At 41.0% G+C, this 24068-nt stretch overlaps 2 protein-coding genes across 4 annotated transcripts; both read left to right on the top strand.

Annotated features, from left to right (window-relative positions):
- The first annotated feature begins 2142 nt into the window (after positions 1-2142).
- LOC139645029 (coronin-1C-A-like) lies at positions 2143-18718 on the top strand. Of its 2 annotated transcripts, XM_071520603.1 has the most exons (12): positions 2159-2213; positions 2303-2449; positions 9528-9727; positions 12233-12355; positions 13750-13879; positions 14096-14277; positions 14402-14521; positions 14630-14734; positions 14840-14985; positions 15280-15337; positions 15509-15751; positions 17595-18718. In XM_071520603.1, the coding sequence occupies exons 3-12, from the start codon at positions 9530-9532 to the stop codon at positions 17712-17714; spliced, it is 1425 nt and encodes a 474-aa protein (XP_071376704.1). In that variant the 5' UTR covers positions 2159-2213; positions 2303-2449; positions 9528-9529; the 3' UTR covers positions 17715-18718. The 2 variants fall into 2 exon arrangements, with proteins under 2 accessions (XP_071376705.1, XP_071376704.1); XM_071520604.1 differs by lacking the exon at positions 2303-2449 and having other exon boundaries at positions 2143-2213.
- A 1029-nt stretch (positions 18719-19747) lies between these two features.
- Positions 19748-23419, top strand: selplg (selectin P ligand). Of its 2 annotated transcripts, none has more exons than XM_071520624.1 (3): positions 19748-19859; positions 20237-20310; positions 20955-23419. In XM_071520624.1, exon 3 carries the CDS (start codon positions 20973-20975, stop codon positions 22521-22523), a length of 1551 nt encoding a protein of 516 aa, XP_071376725.1. In that variant the 5' UTR covers positions 19748-19859; positions 20237-20310; positions 20955-20972; the 3' UTR covers positions 22524-23419. The 2 variants fall into 2 exon arrangements, with proteins under 2 accessions (XP_071376725.1, XP_071376726.1); XM_071520625.1 differs by having other exon boundaries at positions 19793-19859; positions 20208-20310.
- The last annotated feature ends 649 nt before the right edge of the window (positions 23420-24068 follow it).

Genomic DNA, 24068 nt, shown 5'->3' with positions numbered 1-24068 from the left:
CTTTGTTTATCCATGTGAGATCGTTTGCACAGCAGCCTGAAAGAACCAAGAAGCTGCTTTGATATCTCTATGGCTTACATATTTTAAAAATACACTTTTGAAATTAACGGGGAAAATTATTATGTCTTATGGATGTTTATTTTATAAATGTAAATAATATAACACTACTGATTTAAAACCAGGAAGACAAACAATAAAAACTGCCAGACATGAAGTAAACAGAAAAATAAAACAGGTAAACACAACTACAATAAAAACAAAAAAAAAGCTTGAACAAATTAAATGAAAGCCTGTCTACAAAATGAAATTTTATAAAATATAAAATATAATATATAATTATAACATTTTAATAGGTGATTTAAAAGATGACACTAAAACATAGTATGCTGCTTTTTTCTGTTCCTAAAAAAGATAACATTTCTGATATCTCACTTGTTGATGGTAGTAATGTCTGCTCCTGTTATTATTAGCATTATTATTAGTAGTAGTAGTAGTGGTAGTATATTGTTGTTGCTGCTGTTATTGTTAAAACATGTAACCTATTAAAAGGATTTGATGTTTTGATGCTGAATGGAAGAGGTCACCAATTCCCGCAGCAATCTAACATTAGGTTCCAGTTACATAATTAACAACATCTAAACATTTAAGAATAATTAATATGATGAGTGAATCAATGAAAAGACCAATGTTTTTTTCCTACCAAAATCAGCTACTTTTCATACTGCTGAGCTGTGATGTAATAGCATTTCTATTTATATATAATTAGTGGTTAGCAATGTTGCCTCACAGCAAGGAGGTCCTAGGTTTGAATCTCATCTCATCTCCTGGTCCTTTCTGTGTGGAGTTTGCATGTTCTCCTCATGTTTGCCTTGGTTTCCTCTCACCGTCTAAAGACATGCAGGTCAGGTGGATAGAGACTCTTAACTCCCCATAGGTGTAAATGAGAGTGTGTTTTTCTATCAGTGTTTGCCTTGTGATGGGCTGGCAGCCCACCTTCTGCTCAGTGCTTGCTGAGCCCCCCCAGCCCCCCTTGACCCTGAATAGGAATAGGCAGGTAACGAAAATGAATTAATCATCTTCTTCATCTCCCACCCATTCATTGCTGATTACCAATGAATTGTCCTTTTTTCACAGCTTTTACAAAGTGAGTGGTTTGATTTGCTCTACAAACATGAACAAACTGAAATTTCAACAACCACAGCATAGACTGAATAGATAAGCCTCTCTGGGAATTAGTCTTAATTAGATTAGATTGGATTGGATTAGACTAGATTAAACTTTAATGATCTCTGTGCATTAATTACTCAATAATTACTTAATAACTCACCAAATCTCACACTTGTCCAATTTTAAATACTCAAATATGGTGTTTGTGCAGTCCAACTCATAAGGTGACTTCTCTGTTTACCTGACAGCCTTAACAAATCAGTAAGTAACTGAATGAGCTGTGAATTAATTTGCTGAATCTGATTGGAGATCGTAACATTCTGACCACCAACACTTTAGCCTACTACATCACTTGTGCTGGACAACATAAAAATGATGTTCAATAACTGAATGAGGTTCACATGAGTCTCCTCACAACAGTTTGCACAGACATTTTGCCATCATGATGAAAGAATTCTCTTAATTTACTTTTTGTGGTTTGTAAGAAGAGACAAATAATGAGGAGACAGAATCAAGCAAATTCATCTTTACTTAAGTTTTTCATTACACTTTAGGCATTTACCAAATGATTTTATCCAGAGAGATTTACAGAGTGCAGTAGCAGAATAAACCTCAATTCCTAGATAACCAACATTACAAGCAACCAATACAAAGGAGTGCAAAGGTCAGAGTCTTAGTGCCCTGTGACCCTAGAATGATGGTTAACTTTCTTGAAAAGTCAAAGAGAGGCAAAGATTATTGAGTCCTGTTGTAACTTTAGACCAGCAGGCTTGTATTTATGATATATGGTTGTATCATAATGGTGTTCTTCTTTCATGTGAGAGACAGGGGAGACTGTCATTTTTGCAAATGAATTGATTCACCACTATGGAAACTCATCACATCAGGGTATCTTGAAGGAACCCAGCTTCCCTGCAATCCATCCCATTCACTGTCCTGGGCGAAAAAAAGTTATTTCCTTTGCGCATGTGCTGCAACCAGTCGTCAACGTACTGGATTGAATTTAATAACGATGAGAATCAGCGATTGCTGCTAGTCTTCTGCAGGTGAGGAGAGGGGATGCCCTACTTGACAACTGGCATCGTGAAATATTCCACTTGATTTAACACGTTGCTTCCGGTTCATACATTTGCAGACAGGAGGGAAAGAGCATAGCGGCTGGCTGAGCGTTTTGTGGAAACAAGAGATACGTCCTGCAGGATAAGGGCGCGCCGAAACTACTAGATTCATGTGTTGTGATTGATTACCTCGTGCTTACGAAAACCTTGCATAGATTTAGGAGGTAAGAAAGCCTGAAAAGTGTCTTTGCATTGTACATTTTGCATGTGATCCAGCGCGCTGTGCAGCGTTTAGCCGCTGGATGGGTTTCTGAATGGGAGAAGCTAAAACCCTGGATACAAAATCTGCACTTGCGTCATAATAGGTGGCAGCTGGCGGCGGTCCACAGCTAACATGTTAGCCGCTAGCTAGCTTAGCTAAACCGTGCATCCCATCAGTTTGAACGCCAAAAACCACTGGCATCTCACACTGGAGCACAACTGATATTCAGTTCATTTCCAAACCACACATCTTCCTCTGTGCAGACAATTTAGCGTGAACATAGCGCAACATACATATAGCTTTTCCTGAGTAGTTTTTGAAAGAAAACGTTTAAAACACTCCCACCATCTGGTTCTCCCGTCCTCCTTGTTTTCGGGGTAGCGTACGTTACTGTCAGCCGCTATTCAGATGGGACCAGCCGGCAGCACCGCTGGGGCAGTGCGGCGGAACATAGACTACCGTTAACAGTAGTTATCGTAATGTTTTTTAAACTCGTTTAACGACTCTAAACGTGAGCGATCAAACACCGGGGTTTCTGGTGTTTTAAGTACTGCTCATAGTAGGGGCGTTTTCATCAAAATACAAGTCTACATACTCAATTCACCTCTCAGTAACGGTAGATAAAAGCTTTCCAATCCAGCGTGGTGTGAAAATCACAGTGTCCTATTATCTTGTTAGTTTACTTTGTACTGTGATAATCTGGATGCTGATGGGAGCTGATGTTTTAATGGGAAGGGAGGACACCGAGCATTGTGGTCACATTAGCTAACGTTAGCTAGCAAGCTCGTTAACGTTTATGAGGCAGCATTGTACACCATTGTCTACAGTACACCCTGCCTTGAACAATATTAATCGGTTTACTCAGCTGATGCCTAAAAAAATCATCTAAAATCAATCTTGTAAGAGGCTTATGCTAAGTTGAAGCGAATGCATCCTTAACATGGCTCAGTGTTGCCACCCATCATTTAGTCGCATTGTCCTGACAGTGAAAGTGAAATAACGTTACCACATCAGAAGAGGTCGTAATGATGCCGGTGTCGAGGTGTCTTTCAACATCGACATCTTAAAACTACTTTGCTATGAGGTGATTAGATGTTTGAACACAGTTTTTTTTTCTAGATCAGACTGCCCACCAATAGCCAGCTGCTGACCAGATATTTATATAAAGATAAGACTGTTGAGACTTTTAGCTGTGGCTACAGCTTTACACCTATGCTAAACCTTAATTCTCATTTAGCTTAGACTGCTGGACAATAATGTCTTGGCGCTAGTTTGCAACCGCTGTTAAGCACAGACTGTAGTACAGACTGCACAGCCATCAGCTAGGCACCCATCATGATGCTGCCTGAAGCTAAATGCTTTATGCTGGTGATGTGAGGATGGTGTAAGGTTAGGGTCTGCCCTCTGTATACCATGATGCAGGGGGGGAAACTAGGTCAGCAGCATGTTGAGGGAAGTAAGGCATGTCTTGTCCGATGTCTGGCAGGTGTGAGGGGAGCTTCTCCTGAATGAATCATTGGTGCTGTGTAGTGGATGGTGAGGGAACACTGTGTTCTGTTCTGGTCAGCTCTGTACTGTGTTTCTCTGCCGTCCTGCCACCATGCAGCCATGCTGTAGTAACATAATGAGCGTTTATGATAACTGTGCTGCACATCAAGGCGGGTGTTTGATTCATAAGAAAGGCCCTGTCCAAAACTCCTTGTTAAACTGTCCAGCTCTTTCATGTCTAGATCTCTACAAGGGCGTTTAATTACAACAACACTGGCCTGCATATGTACTGTATGTGTAGGCAAGGCTGTGCGTGTCTATTGTCTTGTCCTCTTCCCATTGTCTGATCTCAGTGGTTTTCCGAGGTTTTAGGCCTAGTGATGTTTTGTCAGGTAATCCCATTTGCTTTGGCAAAAGGCTCAGTTGGTCCTTCAGAATGAAAACTAATGATGTTTTCAGTGGGTATTAAGCAAGGTTATTATCATAAATTATCACTAAGAGGGAAAACTAGGAATTCAAATATATTGTCATGAACAGCAATAAAAATGAGACTGAAAAAACTAAAATTTAACTAAAACAATTTGATCTACTTGTAAAACTAACTAAAATAAAAGTAAACATGAAATGAGTTTAGTTTTTTTCTTTGTTAATGTGCAGAGTTCTTTATTTTGTGGACTGTTGAGACGATTTACACAGCTTAGCATTGGACTGTGTAGACTGTTAGGGTTACATTACATATTTGTGCCTTAATGGACTGTTGTGTCCTGTTTGTGTTTGACCTTTGTAAAATTTGTAGTTTGTGGCGCTTTGTACGCTTTTCTTTGTCAGACCTATCATTTGGGATGACAAACTTATAAAGTTTTCTAAATTGTCATTTGACTAAATAAACACACTCGTCTCTTTACTCTCAGTCACTTCTACACATTACAGATTTTTGCATTTTTTTATCTGCATTTTGTGGATTGTTCTGTTTTTGATTAATTCATTCAAGGTTTTACGGTAAAATGCCTGAATTCAAATTGCTGATGCAATCCATTTGTGCGGGATGAAAACAAGTGGTCCCAACTTTAAGTTAGTTGAGGATATATTGAAAATGAATGTAACTACATTTTAAACAGACATACTTAACTTCTATTATACCCTCAAAAAATACCACCCTGTCCTACTAAAACTAGAACTGAAATTAAATAAAAACTAAACTAAAACTAAACATTTATTTAATAAAAAAAACTGAAAACAAAAAAAAATGAAAAACTTTAATAACCCTGCTAATAACAGGGCAGTCTTTGGATGAACAGCATAGGTATTTTAAAATGACGAGTGCATAAGGTTGCACCTATTGGCTAAGACCTAATTTTATCATTTAGACTATACTGAGGAAGTAGAATGAGTACCTCTGTCAACATAAAGACACAAATCTTCGACAGGCAAACTGATAGTTCTACACCTAATAAATTACAGTAAATCCCATAGCAGCTATAAAGTAAGATACACATTTCTATGGGTAATGGTAAGTTTCTCACATCACTGGAAGCAATTAATAGCCAACTTTTAGTTTTTTAGGTATGAATGAGCATGAGAATGAATGTTTCAGGTAATACTACATAATAGACAGAATTTAGGCTCTTATGAATTTATTGACACATTTCATATTTACATAATTCTGTTTATGAATAGCCATTCTTTTCATTGAAGCTGCATGACTGACACTGGTAGATCACCTCAAAGTTTTCAATGAAAAAGTAGATGTCATGCCAAAAATGTGCCCATCCCCGCTCCGCTGCAGTTTGTAGCAGCATAGCAGTCATAACTGACTAAATGTGGTGTCACTGTGGTAGCAGTGGGACTGTGTATTCATTTAGGTCCACTTGGTGGAGCCAGATAATTTAAAGCAATATTTCACTTAGTTTTAACATGGGGATTATTTGGCACTTGACCGCGATGAAAACTATAATATAAACTAATCACCAAGATGGGATGCAGCTGGATGTAGCGTTTGGATTTTTACTTCCAATTAATTTGAATGAGGCTAGGGCTGGGCAATATATCATTATTATATCGATATTGTGATATGAGACTAGATATCGTCTTAGAGTTTGGATATCGTAATATCATGATATGGCATAAGTGTTGTCTTTTCCTGGTTTTAAAGGCTGCATAACAGTAAAGTGATGTAATTTTCTGAACTTACCAGACTGCTCTAAAACAGGGAAGAAAACCCTGTCTTTGCATTTTATTTTGATCAGTCTGTTTTAATAAAAGTGCTTGTGACATCTCACATGTGGCTTTGACTTACAACTGAACATTTAGCCCACTTTGTAGAAAATACCGAGATATATATTGTGTATCGCCATTCAGCCTAAAAATACAGAGATATGATTTTTGGTCCATATTGCCCAGCCCTAAATGAGGCCACCAAAGGATAACGTGATGACTTTGCTGGGGTAGGCAACTTTGGAGAAATGAGCGAGAATTTGAAAGTACACAACAAAAAAATCCTCCCCCTCCCTCTCTATCCCCTCCCTCCCTCCTGTAACTCCTCCCTCCCTCCTGTAACTCCTCCCTCCAAACAAGCCTCAGGCGCTGCATGAGAGGAGCAAACCTGATGAATTCCAAATCTTTTACGCAAAACTGTTCTGCTAGCTTAATCTAGTTGTAACTAAAACACATGAATTAGCTACCACAGTTGCAAAGCCATAACTAGCCGCCTAACACCAGTTGACTGACCTGAATGTGGCTCCGTCCTGATGAACAGTGCAGTGGGGAAAATAACTGGCTTCCTTACACAACAAGTTTATTCCAGTTCCAGTATGCAATTTTTAGAGATGCAGCATTTAACTGATTACGATTAATCACGCTTTAAAACATCATGGACACTTTTAAAAAATTAGCTGGAGATGACAGCTGATGATAATTAAACTTCAGGTTATTGGCTACATAAGGAATATTCTAAAATAATTACAATTGCTATACTTTATACATTGGAAATATTCTAAAATCATTAAAACTGCTATATCCAATGTCAAAGTTAATCTTGTATTTTTCTTTTTTTAAAGGATAAAGCTGGTGTTTTTTAATACATTTCTTACCGTCAACAAATCCTATGAAAATAACAAAATCAGCAATGATTTTGTTTTGCCAACAAGTCTCCTCCATGTAGCCGGTGCCCAATGCAGCCATGTCCCAGCAGCCATAGAACTCCATTGTATTAAAAAACACAATTAAAAACACGTCAAAGAGCCATGCCATTGCTCTGGCAGCATATTTCATCATCGCGATGCATGAAAATAACAAAATCAATAATGCGTTTGACCTACTCCCATTACTTTCTGACTTCCCACGTTGCCTTTTTAGCCTTCAACCTGGAAGTCATTGGCTCCAATCGTAAGCTAAAAACCTTTAAATACAGCTCACAAACACATAGTTTCAATTTTAGAAATCACTAACTGTTACCACGAAAAGTCAGGCTGTTGTAGTTATTACCAAATCAAATTCAAATGGGAACAAATTCTTCATTACGCCGGGAACTATTTTTGGTGCTACGGAACTACTTTCCTGAGATGGAAAACGTCTTTACAGCCGGCTTATTAAGTTGTTTGAGGAAAAAGTCGGCTGGCCCGGTGCATCGCGATGATGAAATATGCTGCCAGAGCAATGGCATGGCTCTTTGACGTGTTTAATTGTGTTTTTTAATACAATGGAGTTCTATGACTACTGAGACATGGCTTTATTGGGCACTGGCTACATGGAGGAGACTTGTTGGCAAAACAAAATCATTGCTGATTTTGTTATTTTCATAGGATTTGTTGACGGTAAGAAATGCATAAAAAAAAACACCAACCTTATCCTTTAAAATCACTTTGAGCCTAAGACTACCTGTGAGACTGCTGCAACTGTAGCTCCACCCACTGTTGCAGAATCATTTGTGAAGTCTCTTCAAAACAAGCCCAAGAACTGAATCATGCTGTGGCTTATTTCGTCTCCAAGAACATGATGCCATTTCAGATTGTGGAAAAACTGAGATTTCTTCATCTGATGAAAAAGGCACTGCCACAATACAAAGTTCCATCAAGAACCTACTTTTCCACAAAACACGCTTCAGTACTGGAAGATAAAGAGAGTCTGTCTGAAAACAACAGACAGTGCCACTAATATGAAGCCATACTTAGAAAATTTGCTACGTGTTTAGTTTTTCTTGTTTTCCACAGTTTAAATCTGGCAATTTCCAAAGTCCTCAAGATGCAAAGGGTGGAATCTGCTATCAGAGTACTTTGACACTTGAAAGATGGTTTTTCTTAAAGCCGTAAGCAGAAATGAGAGTTGAAGAAGGAAGCAGGAAGAATTGAACATGACATGAGTCACGACATGGTCACCGCACAGGGATCAACATTTGAAATGATTTCCAAATTCTTTGAGGCCATCTGTGCAGTGCTAGCAGGAGATGGCACAGTCATAAAAAAGTCCCGACAGTTTTTATTAAAATGCATGTCTTTGTGTCTGTATCCAGGTCAGTATACATTAAAATACAGTATTGTTGTCCACCCTGAAGCCTACCTGCACTAGTTCAGAAAATGTAGACCTAAGTGTGCCCTACATTTCATGAAATGTCTTAGGGAATACCCTGTTTGGTTTGTGAATGAGCCTCAACTCATACCATTCGCATCACTATTCCTGGCACTGTCCCTCCTAATTTCTCACAGTACTAAATCTATGTCCTGTTTTCTGTTAGTGGCTATGGCAAATATACAAGAAAGGCCTTGGACGCTAATCTTAATTGATTAAGCGTCTCCTGCAGAAAGGTCAGGTTTATTGCCGAGTGCTTGCTCTCATGGATACACATCAGGAATTGATAATCAGATGTTATGTAAACAGAGCAAAGCTAGGATAAGTGGTTTGACTAGATGGAGGTCTTGAAAGGCGATAGAGCCACCTTGCACTAACAGCTTTCTTGTCAAACTCAACATCTGGCAGTAGGACTGTCCAACTTGAATTCCCAACAATGTACTAGTCTTGAAATGAAACGGGGCATTCTTGCCTTTTATTAGACAACTGTATAGTGAAGAGATACAAGGAAGATTGAGGAGAGAGAGAGAGAGTGGGGATGACTATCTCACAACTCTCTCTCACAATATGCTCCCTTGAAATAACTTTATTTCAGTGAAAAGTAGCAAGCCACCTAGCCTTTTCTCAAATGAGTAACAGTGGAGTGAGGTGTACTGAGACAGAGAGGTAAACACTGCTGGAAAAAATGTCTCATGCACAGTTTACCTCATGCCTTTGCCAATAGGTGGATTTGATTTGGTTCCTTTTGCATGTGCTGGAGCAAACTCAATCACTGTTAATAAGCATGATGTCGGATCAGACAGACCACCTGGGCAATAATTCAAACCCAGCCCAAGGTCTCCTCTGCAGGCTCGACCATAACAAAATTCTATTCCATTTCACATTTTATAATTTCAGTTTTTGTGGAAAAAAATGGCCACTTGCTACAGTGCTACAACACTCACACTGTGCAGCTCTGTTCTTACCTACTTCATCATATTTCTCTCCAGATATGTTGAGGCGAGTGGTGCGACAGAGCAAGTTCCGTCATGTCTTTGGTCAAGCTGTGAGGAATGACCAGTCCTATGATGACATCCGCGTCTCCAGGGTCACATGGGACAGCTCCTTCTGTGCGGTCAACCCCAAGTTTGTTGCTATCATCATCGAGGCTAGTGGGGGTGGAGCCTTTCTTGTACTCCCGCTACAAAAGGTGAGTGTTGCTCTATCACCCCCTCTTCCTTCTATCAAGATATTAAAAACATGTTTGAAGGTCCATTACAGGAGAGCTGCATCCCAAGTTTGCCTGAAGTATTACAGTAATGTAGAATTTAAATGGCAAGGGGGGGTATTTATGGTAGGGCTGCCTCTCAGAAACTCCTTTTATCCAAGACCAAAGCACAAAGATGCATAACCTGGTGTAAGGAGCACAGAACCTGGACCCCTACATAAAGGAGATGTAGAAGAGATGGACACTCATTAACCAAGTTGGTATTCCTATAGGCCTGTTCGTGGTCTTGCCTCAGTCACCAGATCAACACCACACTGCTGCTGTGCTGATCCTATCCGACCCTTCCCTGAGGCTGTAGTCAACACCATAGATAACCAATATCCTCCCATTATATACTTGCATCACTGACCACATGATACTCACAGAGGGGAGGGGGTGCTATGCCATTATTCTAGGCCACTAGTTTAATTAATTAGTTTACATTTGCCCTATTATGTCCCATTGAAGAAGAAGCAGCTATAATATCTGGATATTAAGGTGAAAATCACAGAGATGTCACAGAAATTTGTCAAAACAGTAAAAATGTGTTTACTGTATCATCACAGGCCATAGATGGAACTACCAAATGATTCTCATAAATGCTGCACTACTTGAATTGTTGTGGTCTGTTTTCACACAAGCTTGGATATTGGAGGAAAGACAAAAGAGGGAATGGGTGACAGCGGGTATATCATAGGGTTGAATATGGATGGTGTGATTGCTTTGCTTGACTTACTCACAGCTATCCCAGGTTGCTTAATCTGCTATTAATTATTCAATAACCGATAGTTGAATCTCCTGTGGTCTTATAGCAGAGAGAGTCGATGTAGTACTTCACCATGTGGGCATCTCTAGATTAGGTTTGCCCATATTTATCTGGGGTACAAATCAGGTCAGATTAGAGATACGCCGATCCAATATCCAGTATCAATACAGTCCCGGTGAATTTTGATGTATTGTATCGACTATGGATTCTCCGATCAACCTCTGATCCATTTATTTATTTAGTTTCCTCCCTCCAATCCATTCATTCAAGTGATGTAAAAAAGCTTTTGTCGTAAACGAGCGTCATCCACCACTTGCAGCTGTGCAGCACGTGGGCTGAAAGCAGCTGGGCAGCAGTCATGTCTGCAGTCTGGAACTACTGTAATCTAGAGACTGAAAGCAGTCAAACTAATTATAATGTTTGCAGTGCAAGTGTTTGAGGGTGGCAGTGGCAGATTTAATTACAATACTACTAATTTAACCAGGCACTTAAGGAAACACCACTCGAAGAAGTACAAGCTCACAGATAGTATGAATACAAAGAGGAAGTCTGCACTCAGGCAGCAAAGATTAGAGGATGTGCTGAAAAAATGAGAAAAACAACCCCACGACAGCGAAAAAGCTTAAAGTAAATAAAAAAAAGAGGATTAATGGAGCATTAGGAGCCACGCTGTAGTTTGCCCTGTTGACACCATCTTTCAGACTCTGCCCTCCCGCTACTGTACAGTAAGGTATGTGAACACCTTGAAAGATGTGACTACAATTACTTCCATTACAGATATTTCAGTTCAGAGTTCAGACGTCTGCCCTATGTCACTCCTGAGTTTGACTGTGTACTGGATTGTTTCAGGCTTTACTAAGCATTTTTCAATTAAGCACAAAAATATTGGATTAGTACTCTGTATCAGCAGATCAATATTTAATAACTTGGTTCGGTATCCGAGACAAAAAAAATTTGATCGGGACATCCCTAGGTCAGATAGCCTCCCATCATATTCGAGATATTTGAGTGATGCTGTCCTGAATATGCCCCACACACACGCACATGCTAAACACCATGAGTTGGGACCTGCTCTAGGCAAACTGTTCCAGTTGGATGTTGCCTCGTCAATCTGCTGGTGGATCTTGGACTTGACTGATAGAGGGCGATTCATGGGCAGACCCACTGTGTGAGCACAGGTGCACCACATGGATGTGTGCTCTCCCCCTCCTCTGCTCACTGCACACCAGTCATTGTACCCCCAGCTATTTGTCCAGGAAACTATAATTCTGTGGACGTCACCACCCTGATGGGCCTCCTCACTATCAAGTGCAGCGCAGAAGTAGCCCATCTCACGTCATGTTATGCTGCTAATAACCTCTTGCTGAACACAAAAAATTGCTGATTGATTTCTGAAAGAGCCCAGCTGTTGAAAAAGTTGAGAGGAATTGATTTAGCTTCTAGAGTTGATTGATATGGTTGCTTAATGCTGGCTATAGCCCAGTGAAGAATTATGTTTCTCATTATGCAAATGATTAAGATGTAGGCCTATAATTTTGATAGAACACAGGATAAAAGACTAAAATGGCCTTGATTGTTGCACTAATCATTTTCATATCTCTCCAGCAGATATCAGGCTTTATTGCTCTTCTCCTGCTCACACTCATAACACCTTTGTAACAAAGTTGTCTTGTGTCTCCCAGACTGGTCGTATAGACAAGGTTTACCCTACAGTGTGCGGTCACACAGGCCCAGTGCTGGACATTGACTGGTGTCCTCATAATGACCTCGTCATTGCCAGCGGCTCGGAGGACTGCATGGTCATGGTAAGCATACGGTTAATCGCTCATCGTTCTAACATCGAATTTTTCCTTATTTATGTTTGTGTCATCATCAACCTGTACTAACTACAAGTAAGTACGTTGTTATCAGATTATGCTAACCCAAACCCCACAACTCATAATTTCACCCCAGGATATTGTGTGGCGTGTAAACATTGAGTAAAAAAAATCTCCTGGTGGGCATCATGTGCTTGACGGTTTTTGCCCGCTTCCTTTTTTATCTTCAAACTTTTTTCCCCGATGAATAATAATGTTGTTTGCACTGCTGTCATTGGCACTGCTATTGATGCCTGAACAGTTCCAAATTATAAATGCCCTGAGCAGTTTTCAGTTCATGTCTGCATTGATAATTCATCACCACAAATATTTTCTGTTTTATGTAGCATCGTCACAAGGATGGGACATTTCATGGTTACCAGCTGTTTAATACAATCCAGAATTTGCATATGCATATTCACATGTGCTGTTGAAGGTTCAAATATGAGAATAGGTTTTCTTTGGAAAACGTGTCTGTTTTTCACTAGTATTTACAAATGTTACAATTGCCATTTTCCAATACACTGGATCTGATTGGTAAAGGACATTTGTAGCGTTTGTAAACGGCCTCAAAATAGATATGAAACATGCTTAGCTGTCACATGCTGCCAGCACTTGTATAAAGATCTTGATCAACTTCACTGTGGGGAAAAGGTCTCCCCACTATTTAAACACTAACACAGCACACCATACACCAATCACAGGTTGGGCCTGTAAAGCTGACTTCTACTTTCTCACACTCCATAACCAGAAACAGCATATCTCACCCCTTATGTTAATTTAGTGGCATTTTTCCTAATGTTTGGATCCTGTTTCCAGAAAACAATTTTAAGCAAGTGTTCTGTATGCCAGAGCAACATCATCGTCACAATGACTGATAACATACAGGCAAAACTTCAAATGTATGGAAAGCTATGTTATATCTTACAGGTAGTGGGGGACAGAGTGACACTCTTTGCATTTTTTTTTTTAAAGTGCATGGTTTTCTGCGGACCAGTTTAATGAGATGTGAGGATGTAAGCATATCCTTTCATACAGCCAGTTTCCTTGTACATGTACAACAGTAATTATTTAAATTAAATTAGGCTCTATGGAGGTTAGGCTGATGAAGTAATACTGTCACAGTGTCTTATGGAACATAAACAAATATTGTGGGCATTAACACACAGCTTGAAGCTGCTGTACTTGTGTAGTCTGCTAAATAGGTAATAGGTCATTCAAGGTTCATCAATGTTCAGGCATGTACTTTATTAGTGCTCTTCTGGAAATGTGTGTTAAACAGAACTAGACTTTCTCTCCATAGCTGCTACTTTTTCTCATAAGTAACCATTTGTCTGTTATAGGTTTGGCAGATCCCTGAGAATGGGCTGGACACGCCCCTTTCAGAGCCCGTTGTGGTGTTGGAGGGTCACTCTAAGAGGGTCGGCATTGTGACTTGGCATCCCACAGCTCGCAACGTTCTCCTCAGTGCAGGTAACTTCTGACAAACCCCTCTGACGCACTGTGTGCTCTCAGACTGGAATAATAGTCTGTTTAGGTAATTGGTCTACCATTTGCCCAGTAGGCACAGCTGAACTCCAAATCTGACCAAGTATGTCACAAATTGCCCTCTGCTGCTGTACTTTGCATGATGTAAAGCACTCAAAATAAACTTGGACAGTCAGGCTGTGCTGCGTGTGTCCATTTTAGGGTGTGACAACCAGATCATCATTTGGAATGTGGGCACGGGAGAGGCCATGATCAACCTGGAGGACATGCACCCTGATGTCATCTTCAGTGTCAGCTGGAGCCGCAATGGCAGCCTCATTTGCACTGCCTGCAAGGACAAAAAGGTTCGCGTCATCGACCCCCGTAAGGAGAAGATTGTGGCGGTAAGTGAAAACGCTGTTGGACTTTAGGGGGCTAAGATACTTGATGTGTGGTGTATTCTCTCACTCAAGCACACACCCTGCTAATGTTATTAAGCCTGAAAACAGCCTGTTTGTCTGTTTTCAGGAGAAGGACAAAGCCCACGAGGGAGCTCGGCCAATGAGAGCAATCTTTTTAGCAGACGGAAATATCTTCACCACTGGATTCAGTCGCATGAGTGAGCGCCAGCTAGCCCTGTGGAAACCTGTAGGTCACCTTAATAAATCTGACAACACATGTATACATCACTCAAATGTACACACTGCTACCTACATAACATCTGCAGCTTTTAAACACTAAAGTTTCTGCTCCCAGGAAAACATGGACGAGCCAATATCTGTCCAAGAGATGGACAGCAGTAATGGAGTCCTGCTGCCCTTCTACGACCCCGACACCAGTGTAGTGTACCTGTGTGGAAAGGTGAGCAAGCCTTTTATAATTAACAATTTCCTGTTTTGCCTCCCAACTCTCATAATTAGCAGTAGATGTGCAAACTCTCTTTGAGCTGTCATTGTATTTCTTCAGGGTGACAGCAGCATCCGGTACTTTGAGATCACAGATGAGGCACCATACGTCCACTACCTCAACACCTTTTCCACCAAGGAGCCCCAGAGGGGCATGGGATACATGCCCAAGAGAGGCCTGGACGTCAACAAATGCGAAATTGCTAGGTACCAACCATCACTATCAGAAGACTCTTATTTTGGCCAGTGCAGAGCATCATCGTCTTGTGTTTATCTTTGTCCGATCAGTCCACGCCCCTGTGGACTCTAGCTACTATATTAATGAACTGAATCGCTGAGGAATTGCTTTCTGATGAGAATTAAGTTGACATGAATGTAACTGCTCTCAATACAGTATTTTCCTTTTTATAGCAATAGTGCTATACTGTATATTATGTCATTTCAAATTAAAATCTGCTTTATTGGCATGACAGAATGGATCTATGTCATTTCTCTCTGTAGGTTTTACAAACTACATGAGAGAAAATGTGAGCCAATCATCATGACAGTGCCCCGTAAGGTACAGTATGTCTACAGTTACACCCAATAAATGCATTGTTCTTTTATTAATTTGTCATAAGGTCCACTTTGCTCCTGTATAGACCTAATACTTCTCCCTCATCCCTTCTTTTTTCTGTATTTTTCTCTGTCTCTTTCCTATTTGTGTCCACACACTTCTCCACCCGCCCAGTCGGATCTGTTCCAGGACGACCTGTACCCAGACACGGCAGGCCCTGATCCGGCCCTGGAAGCAGAGGCGTGGTTTGCCGGGAAGAATGGAGACCCCATCCTCATCTCACTCAAAGATGGCTACGTCCCTGGAAAGAACCGTGATCTCAAAGTGGTTAAGACAAACGTCCTGGAGAGCAAACCGGCCACAAAAGCTGAGAACTCCCCAATTGTCCAGAAGCAATCTTCTCCACAACCCTCAATAGTGAGTGTCAGACAAATACACTAATGCTAGAAAAACACCTGCACAATACTGTGTAGGGCTGACATATTTATATTTATTCTTCTGCATATACTATGTCATCTACATACTTTTTATTTTTACCTTTAACTGTGCAGATTCGCGTCTTTTCTCTACAATACTTGTACTTTGTTAAGTTTTCCTTTTATTTATAATTGATTAATTGTTCATCAATACCAACTAGACTCTTTAAAATATTTTCCTAAAATTCTTCATTATAAACAGCTCATCGACCACTGTTCTCTAATATTTCAAACTTCACAGTAATTTTCATGGTTGGAACAAACCTCAGTATTTGGGCCACGGTTCGGTGTGTTTTTGATACAGCAAGGAAAAATGTTAACTGCTGGTTGCGTTTGTTTCCAAGAAAATACACATTACCTTTTCCATTGACAAATACAAAATGCTTTCTTAGGAATAAAAACATGATTCATTTTGCAATAAATAAGATAAAGTTGACTTGAATTTCGTCTTTAGCAGCCTCTAAGTAATTGCAATCAAATGAGGATTGTTTTTTATATGGAAATGGAATCAATATATTATTTAGTATACATTTTCAAATTTTGTCAGGGCAAAATGAGCCTTTTCTCACAAAGGCTTGAGTGCAGCCACCAGAGGGCAGCAAGATTGTTAGTCCCTGACATTAGCTCACTTCCTGTTTATATGTGCAGCTTATGTGAGCGGAGGTTAGGAAGTGACACTGCCTGTTCGTCACTAGTTGAGGGCACAACACAGGAAAATACCTCGGCTTGTTCAAACAGTAAATCTCTTGACATAACTGCGATGTTAAGTGCTTATTTGTTTACGTCTATTCATGGCTCGTGGCCAAGTAGCACACACAGCTGGCACAGTTTCAAACTGGTGTGTGACAGCAGTAAATCACAAGCCATGATTATCTGAAAGTTGTCCAACCCACATCTTTCCACTCCTAGTAATTGTAAACAAATATATAAACTCCCCCTTTTCTTTAAGTATTAGCAAAAGTTGTTTAGAAACTGTTCTCTGATGTGAGCAGAAAGGATTTATTTGCTTTTCGTCACTTAGTTACAAAATGCTGTTCTGCTTCCACCTGCCCTTGACACTGTTGATCACAAGATCTTAATTGATTGTCAAAGAGATTTAGTTGGAAAAAGACACTGCCCTTAATTGTTTTATATAATTTCTCTCAGATTGACAGTTCTGCTGTCTTAGGTAGCTCTAAACCTTACTGAGCACATTTTAAGGTCTGGAGTACATCAAGGGATTTTGTTCTCTGTTTGTTCCCACTTGGTCATATAATACACAGACTGAGCATTTCTGTTCACTCAAGCTGATAAGACTGGTATTTGCACATAAAACACAGGGATACAAATAGTCTTGATATGCTGTAGACTTCCTTGCAGAAATCAACTGTTGAATGTCTCAGTTTGTAACTTAATAATAAATCTGTTGTTGTCTGTCTGGCCCATCAAATGCATATTTTAAAATTTGTGATCTTGGAAACCTGGCAACTAATATAAAGCAAGCTGCTAGTCTGGTCTTAATTATGAGGATCCAGTCCAGCGAGTTCAGTCTTGCTTATACCAGTTTAGAAATATCTAAAATTACGTCATTTCTATCACTTGCTGACATGACAAAATGATTCATGCCTTTTCATCCTGTATTTGCTATTGTAACTCTCCATTGTACCTTCAACCATAAAGCACTTTATCATCTGCAACTTGGTCAGAGTGCAGCAGCTAAGGAGGAGAGATAAGGAGAGTTTTTTTTATAGATTTTTATAGAAAATGCACTTTGTCTAGTTGACTTTCTCTCTGTCTTTGATCAGAAAATGGAGGATAAACTGGAAGAGGTACTGCGAGAGTTCAAGTCACTCAGGGACCGCGTCATCCTTCAAGACCGCCGAATTACCAAACTGGAAGAGCAAGTTGCCAAGGTTGCCATGTAAAACACACGGCCCCCTTCCCAGGACCGTTTAGGGGGAAAAAAGGGGCGGGGTCAGCCACAGCCAAATTATCGAGATTCGGCTTCATTCAGCTCGGCCTCTTCCCTGTGACGAGACCAAGCGTACATTCCAAGATGAACTTTTGTTTTCCTCATCATGCCTCCTGCTTCACACTTTGCCCCGACACACAGAGAAAAACTCTTGCCATTCATGTACACCTTTTTACTGGGGATGTACACATTCGAATAAGTGACATTTTTGTTGAAGGAGAAGTCTTACTTTTTATTTGAAATTGTGGTAAAACATTCTTATGTGAAGTTTGTACTTACTACTCAAAAAACTGTATGTAGCCATCAGTATTTCCATATACCTTGTTTTTGTTTGTTTTTTGTGTTGCCAAATTTGAATTGTGTGTGGTTTTCATGCACTGCTTTTACATGTCTTTTCTTTCCTATTGTACATTCCAGTCACAGCCTGATAGAATGATTTAGTCAAGCAAAAGGATTTTTTCAAACAATAGCTGTTAAACATTTTTCTCCCCGCCAGTTTGCTCATTGATAACCATCAGGTTTATGAATGTGGAAGAATTCCTTCATTTTGTTCCTGTTCTTCTGGGCTAAAATTTGACATGGGGAGGGAGGGAGGGAGGGGGGGGCTGCATCTCTCTGGTGTAAATGTTGTGCAAATGTAGTGGTGCCTCTTGTCACTGTTAGGGTCAAACTGAGGTCACCCTCTCCAGTGCAGATTTGGCGTTGGGAAGGGACCACTCACTCAGCTCTTGTTTCACTGAACCCCCTGACAAATAGTTCTGTGCACATAATAAAGATTTTACACATGCAAATGTCTGTTTTTCCTCCCTCTCTCTATTTACTTCTGTTAGTGTTGTATATCAGAGCTGGTCAAGCACAGAGTCTTCAGTGAGAGTTTTACTACTGCCATCGGATAGATGATCTGTAGAGATTTGAAATCAGCACCACTATGTAATAAGGATGCGCTCGGATACCAGTCAAGTCACAGCCAGCTGCACAGTAAAAACAAACATCAAAGAGATTGAGTTGGACTTTTTAGACCCATAAAAAGACCTCTCTGGGTCGGACGTCCTGTCCAGACTGGCTGGATGTTACAGCAGCTTTCATCAGTCAGCATGTGTTGCCAAGGAGGAGCGCTGGGGTTTGGTTACTGAACACATGGAGGCGCACTGACCAGGGTGGGAGCTGCTGATGGACAGAAGAGGGGGGGGCGGGGTAAGGGAGTGCATGTGAGTTTGTGGTTGCTCTACAAATTATAGCATTTAGTTGATTTTCTGCCCCTAGAAGCGGGTGCAGTGCAAAAATGTTGGAATTAAGTACAGGATTGATGCTATTCAGTATACAGAAACCATATAACCATGTTTACAGCTCAAAAAATGTGAATTGGTTCTAATCAGCTCTTTAACCGAGTTAAGGTGTTAGATTATTTTGATTCTATGTAATTTCAGTAGTCATACTGTATCAAATTAAATTTTCGTACCAGTTTTGTGTAAATTCTGACAGAATTTTTCTTTTCTTTTACACATCTGCAGCTACAGCTCAGTATGAGTCAACACAGGAAGTGGCAGTTATCATGGCAACACGTTTCCAACTTGAAGCACTCTCCGTTTCCTCACAGAGTAGAAATGTGGCGAGCCAAGCTTTGTACTGGGACTAATACATATATATTTGCATATCACTCTTTATGGCCACATCCATTAGAGCATCCAAGCATGAAGCGTCCCATCACCACTATTTATCTTGCTTCATTAATCTCTCTCTTCCATGGCCTGGATTTTCAGCTTGTTTGTTCTGCATGTATCAAATTTGAAGTAAATTTATATAGTTGATCCCTTATCATTGTGGTCCACTGTCAGTGCATTTAAGTTTACTGCCTTTTTTCAGAATCTTAGAATCTTCTGTATTCTTAGAATCTTATCTTAGAATCTTAGAGAAGTTTATTTAGAATGCGGACTTGCCAGAGACTGCTGAGCAACTTTACAGAACTGCGAGTACTTCCTGAACCTTCATGTAAGGGAGTAATCGGCACATCAGGACACACAAAGCAGACATGTTCAATACAGTAGTATAGCGCCAGCCTCATATCCTCTGAGGTCTCCTAAACTTCTCCATCAGTGAGGTAAGGTCATTGGTTTTGCCAAAGAAGAGAGATAAAAAAAAAAACAGTTTAACTACTTGAATCTAAATGAGAAATATGTTAGCTGAGACTGTATGAGGCTTCATTATCTCTTCTGTGATGAAAAAGAATTTGGAGCCTACCTATTTGTTTTTACTTTAAGTAAAAAGGGCGTTCCATCCAGTTTGATTTCTCTTCCCTATAGACAGGTACAATGCTTTGTTTTAGTTCCTTGTTGATACAAGCTACAGCTGAGCAGTTGAGAGAAGTATCTGGTGATGTCTGACTTACCCGAAAATGTTATACCGTTGGTTGAAACTGTGAACATTTCCTGTTTCTTATGTCAAGTAGCTCCATAATCAGCGTGTCAATGCTTACAGCATGTTCTGCCACTGAAATGAGCTGAACTCAACCGTTACTCTCCCATCCATCCTTCTGCTTCTCCATCAGCAAGGTAAGACAGTGATGTGTGTGTTTTAGAAGACAGAGGGACAATGTTGGATCTGGTTGAATGCTTCAGCTTTTGGGATTTTTCCCTCTGTAATGGTGTTTGGATAAAGTTATTTCACTTTTCAAAATGCTCTCTAAATATGTTTGTTTTACCGAAGGAAATGTTGCTGTATCTATATATGTTGAATTCTTACCTTAAATCACTGTTTTATTCGTAACTTGAGTAACATTTAGACAAAGACAGCAAATCTGACTTGAATCCTTTGTTGCAGTTTAATCTTCTCTGTCACGCAGAAAAGATAAATCCACTGTGGTTTCTCCCTGTATGAACTGCAATGTAAAAATGTATGCTACGAATAGTTAAAAATCTGTTTGTACTTGTGAAAATCCAGCAATGGGTGTGATGAAAGACGGATGACTGTTTCATCATAAGATGCCGCTGACATTGTCACCAACAGTCACATGGCATAATGATTTTTTCCCCCATGTGCATGTCTTTTCACCGTAGCATCTACTATTGCATAAACCATTGAAAATTGATTGTATTGTTAACCATCCCCTTGTATGTGAACAGAGTCCCACTTGTAGTTATCATGCTGCTGCCATTACTAACACCAGTGAGTTTGAATTTTAACTCTCTCATTTCAGATCTACCATTCAGCCGAGATGTTAGTCAGCATGAAGATGTGTGCGGCCTTGCTATGGGCCGTATCTGTTTTGTTCTCCGTGGAGTGCAAGAATACTACTGTCCCAGAGATCAGCAGCTCCAGCTCAACTGCTCCACCCACGACGACCACAGAGACAGCTAACCACCTGACCACACCTGTACGTCATCATGAAGAGGACCGGCAGCCCACATCCATCCCCGACAACAACAACAACGACACCGCCACAACCTCGATTCCCTCTCACAAACCTGCACAAATCGATGCTCCTTCAACAACAGCAGCACCAGAAAACACTGTGCCGCACTCGACAGAAAGTGAAGGGACACCCGGCAGTACCCAAAGTCACACTCTTGACTCAAGGGGCGGCACTACTGGTGCGGCTGTCATGAACACTTCAGTAGGAACTGTAACCAGCTCCGGTCCACAGTTGGATCACACTTCCACCGTCCCACTGGCACCGATAACAGTCCCAGGTGCAGCACAACCTTCCAGCACTGCGAATGTCTCAGAAACAGAAAAACCCACAGAGCATCCATCAGCATCCATCACTGCGAATGTCTCAGAAACAGAAAAACCCACAGAGCATCCATCAGCATCCATCACTGCGAATGTCTCAGAAACAGAAAAACCCACAGAGCATCCATCAGGTCAACAGTCAGTCATGACTTCAACTGAGCTGTCTGCTACACCCTCTGCAGCAGGGCTTGTTTCTTCGTCCACCACTAAGCCTAATGCTACATCCACGTTATCGTCCATCACTCGTACTGCTACTCCGGCTCCACTCTCCACCCATGAAGTCAACAGTCCCACAGTATCTATTACAACATCTGGGCCATCAACCGTCATCGCCACTAACTCTACCTTTCCAGTGTCTGTGTTTGATCTCAGCAACACTTCCACCAGCAATACTGAGATGTCCACCGCCAGCACTGAGCTTCCTTCCACATCTCAGCCCATTTCTCCCACCAGGACACCGGTGTCCTCCTCAAAGGTCCCTGACACAACGGGGCCAAGCTCTACCACTAAGTCCCCCCGCACCACTGAGGCTGTCTCAAACATTTCCGACACCTCCACCACTGCTGTCTCCAATAGTTCTTCTGCGGGAGTCTTGATACCTCGAATTCCCAAGAGGTTGCCAGTTGTGACCATCAAATCACCCTCTGCAACCACCACAGTACATCGTAAAAAGAGTACGTCCGGGCCGGGGGTCCAGCCCTGCTCCACATCCCGCCGGGACGGCGTGGTAAACAAGTGCCTTATTGCCATTGCTTCGCTGGCTGGGTTGGCCACCATCTTCATTGTTTCAACCATTATCCTCTGCGCCAAACTGTCATCAAGAAAGTACCGCTACCGCATGAGGGATTCTCCGCAAGGGACTGAGATGGTGTGTATTTCTGCCCTGCTCCCTGACCGGAGTTCCTATGGAAGATACCGCCGTCCGGTTAGTAATGGAGCCCTGCTGCCCAACACTGAGGGAGACAGCGATGAAGACGGAGGCGATAACCTCACTCTCAGCAGCTTCCTTCCAGAAAATGACCGTGTTGTTTAGGTGTACTCAGAGTGGACATCTGACCACGTGATATCTGTGAATACGGAAACTGTTGCTTTTTGAATAGATTCACACTTCCTCTTCGATGTTGGTGGTTTGGCTTCGCTGCACAGCCGATTCCTGTGGAGGAAGGGGCACAGAAACCACAAACACAGAAAGCCAATAACACATTAAAATTTACTGTTCATTTACCACTAACCATATCCTACATTTGGTGAACTCAGGTGATCAAATGCATGTGTTAGAAATCTTTGCATAATTTTGCAATTGCCGTCCTTGGAGGTGAATTTAGTGAATTTAAGTCAGGTTGAGAAGAGTGATGAAAGAAGTGGGGTTTTTTTTTTTTTTAAATATCCTGAGCTGAGCCCTGATGGTATTTCACTCAGCAGCAGGAGACAGGAAGGCTTGTTTTCTCAGGGGTTTACAGTTCTTCACAGGCACTTTTCAGTTTAGGAGTCCCATGCTTGTATATAGCCATGAAGCTTAAAGGTATGAATGCAATATCTTACTTTTGTGGTAAACTTTATGCAACTGTGTGTGTGTGTGTGTGTGTGTGTGTGTGTGTGTGTGCGTGCGTGTGTGTGTGTTCATGCAGTTTCTGTACTGTATTTATTTATCATTTATCTAAATGTTTATTTAATTATATTTTTTTTCTTGCTTCTCTATCTGCACTTTCAAAGCAGAAGATGTTCACCCTGAGATAAGACATGCTAAGTAGTTTAATGAGAAATGTGACATTTTTGAAGACAAGTTTCTGTGGGAAAATGAATTTCAGTTCTCTTCTATTCTGTTCTATCCCATGTTAAAGGTAGATTTCTTGACATACTTTTCTTCAGAAGTAGCCCCCAACAATCCATCGTTGTTCTATGTTGCTGTAAATAGTCAAAATAAAAACGAGCCCTGTGTTGACCCCGGTCCCCTGGTCTGGTCCCTCAGATGTCTGACTTTATGAAAGGCTTTTCTTTCAGCCTGGGCTTTAATCTGATATTCACTTCCCTTCATGTGAAAAGGAAACAGAGCCCCGAATGCTTATGAGGGCCATGCAGCCATGCTTTTCCAGTTGTTGTGTGTCTTTTTTTAATGTTCAGTGATGTGCAGATGAAACAGACTCCCATGAATATCAACAGAGCGGAGACAAATGTAAACCTGGGGTATGCATGACCTCATCTCACAGTCTTGGTGACCATATAAAGTTAGACTTGTCTTGATTAATCACAAACATAGTGGACTTGCCAAACACACACACACACATATATACTTACACATACACACTCACACGTCCCTGGTCCCACTCTCTGCCTAATGTGGTCACACACTGAGCGTGTTTAATTACATGCCTCCTGACAGAACACCCTCCACATTGTTTCTAACAGTCTTCAGCATGTGCCCTTCTCCATCCCCCTTCTTTTGGCTATCATGGGTGTTACGTCCACACAGGAAACATTAACCCCTTCCTGTGTTAGCTGGTCACTCTTATGACCTGCCTGACTCTGTTTTGTTTTGACCCGGCAGGTCTGCTGTAAGTCATCAGCGTCAGAGGCTGAG

This window comes from Centroberyx affinis, unplaced genomic scaffold (genome assembly GCF_046629955.1).
Source record: "Centroberyx affinis isolate AG114_WGS23_722 - 3 ecotype Tasmania unplaced genomic scaffold, CSIRO-AGI_Caff_v1 ptg000813l_1, whole genome shotgun sequence".
Classification (NCBI taxonomy): Eukaryota; Metazoa; Chordata; class Actinopteri; order Beryciformes; family Berycidae; genus Centroberyx; species Centroberyx affinis.
This window is presented reverse-complemented; position numbering and strand designations above follow the sequence as displayed.

Bases quoted from the DNA above. Each gene is read 5' to 3' on its own strand.
- LOC139645029 (XM_071520604.1), top strand. From the start codon at position 9,530: ATGTTGAGGCGAGTGGTGCGACAGAGCAAGTTCCGTCATGTCTTTGGT. The intron at 14,735-14,839 runs GTGAGCAAGCCT...GTATTTCTTCAG, and splicing joins TAGTGTACCTGTGTGGAAAG to GGTGACAGCAGCATCCGGTA. The intron at 14,986-15,279 runs GTACCAACCATC...TTCTCTCTGTAG, and splicing joins AACAAATGCGAAATTGCTAG to GTTTTACAAACTACATGAGA.
- selplg (XM_071520624.1), top strand. From the start codon at position 20,973: ATGTTAGTCAGCATGAAGATGTGTGCGGCCTTGCTATGGGCCGTATCT.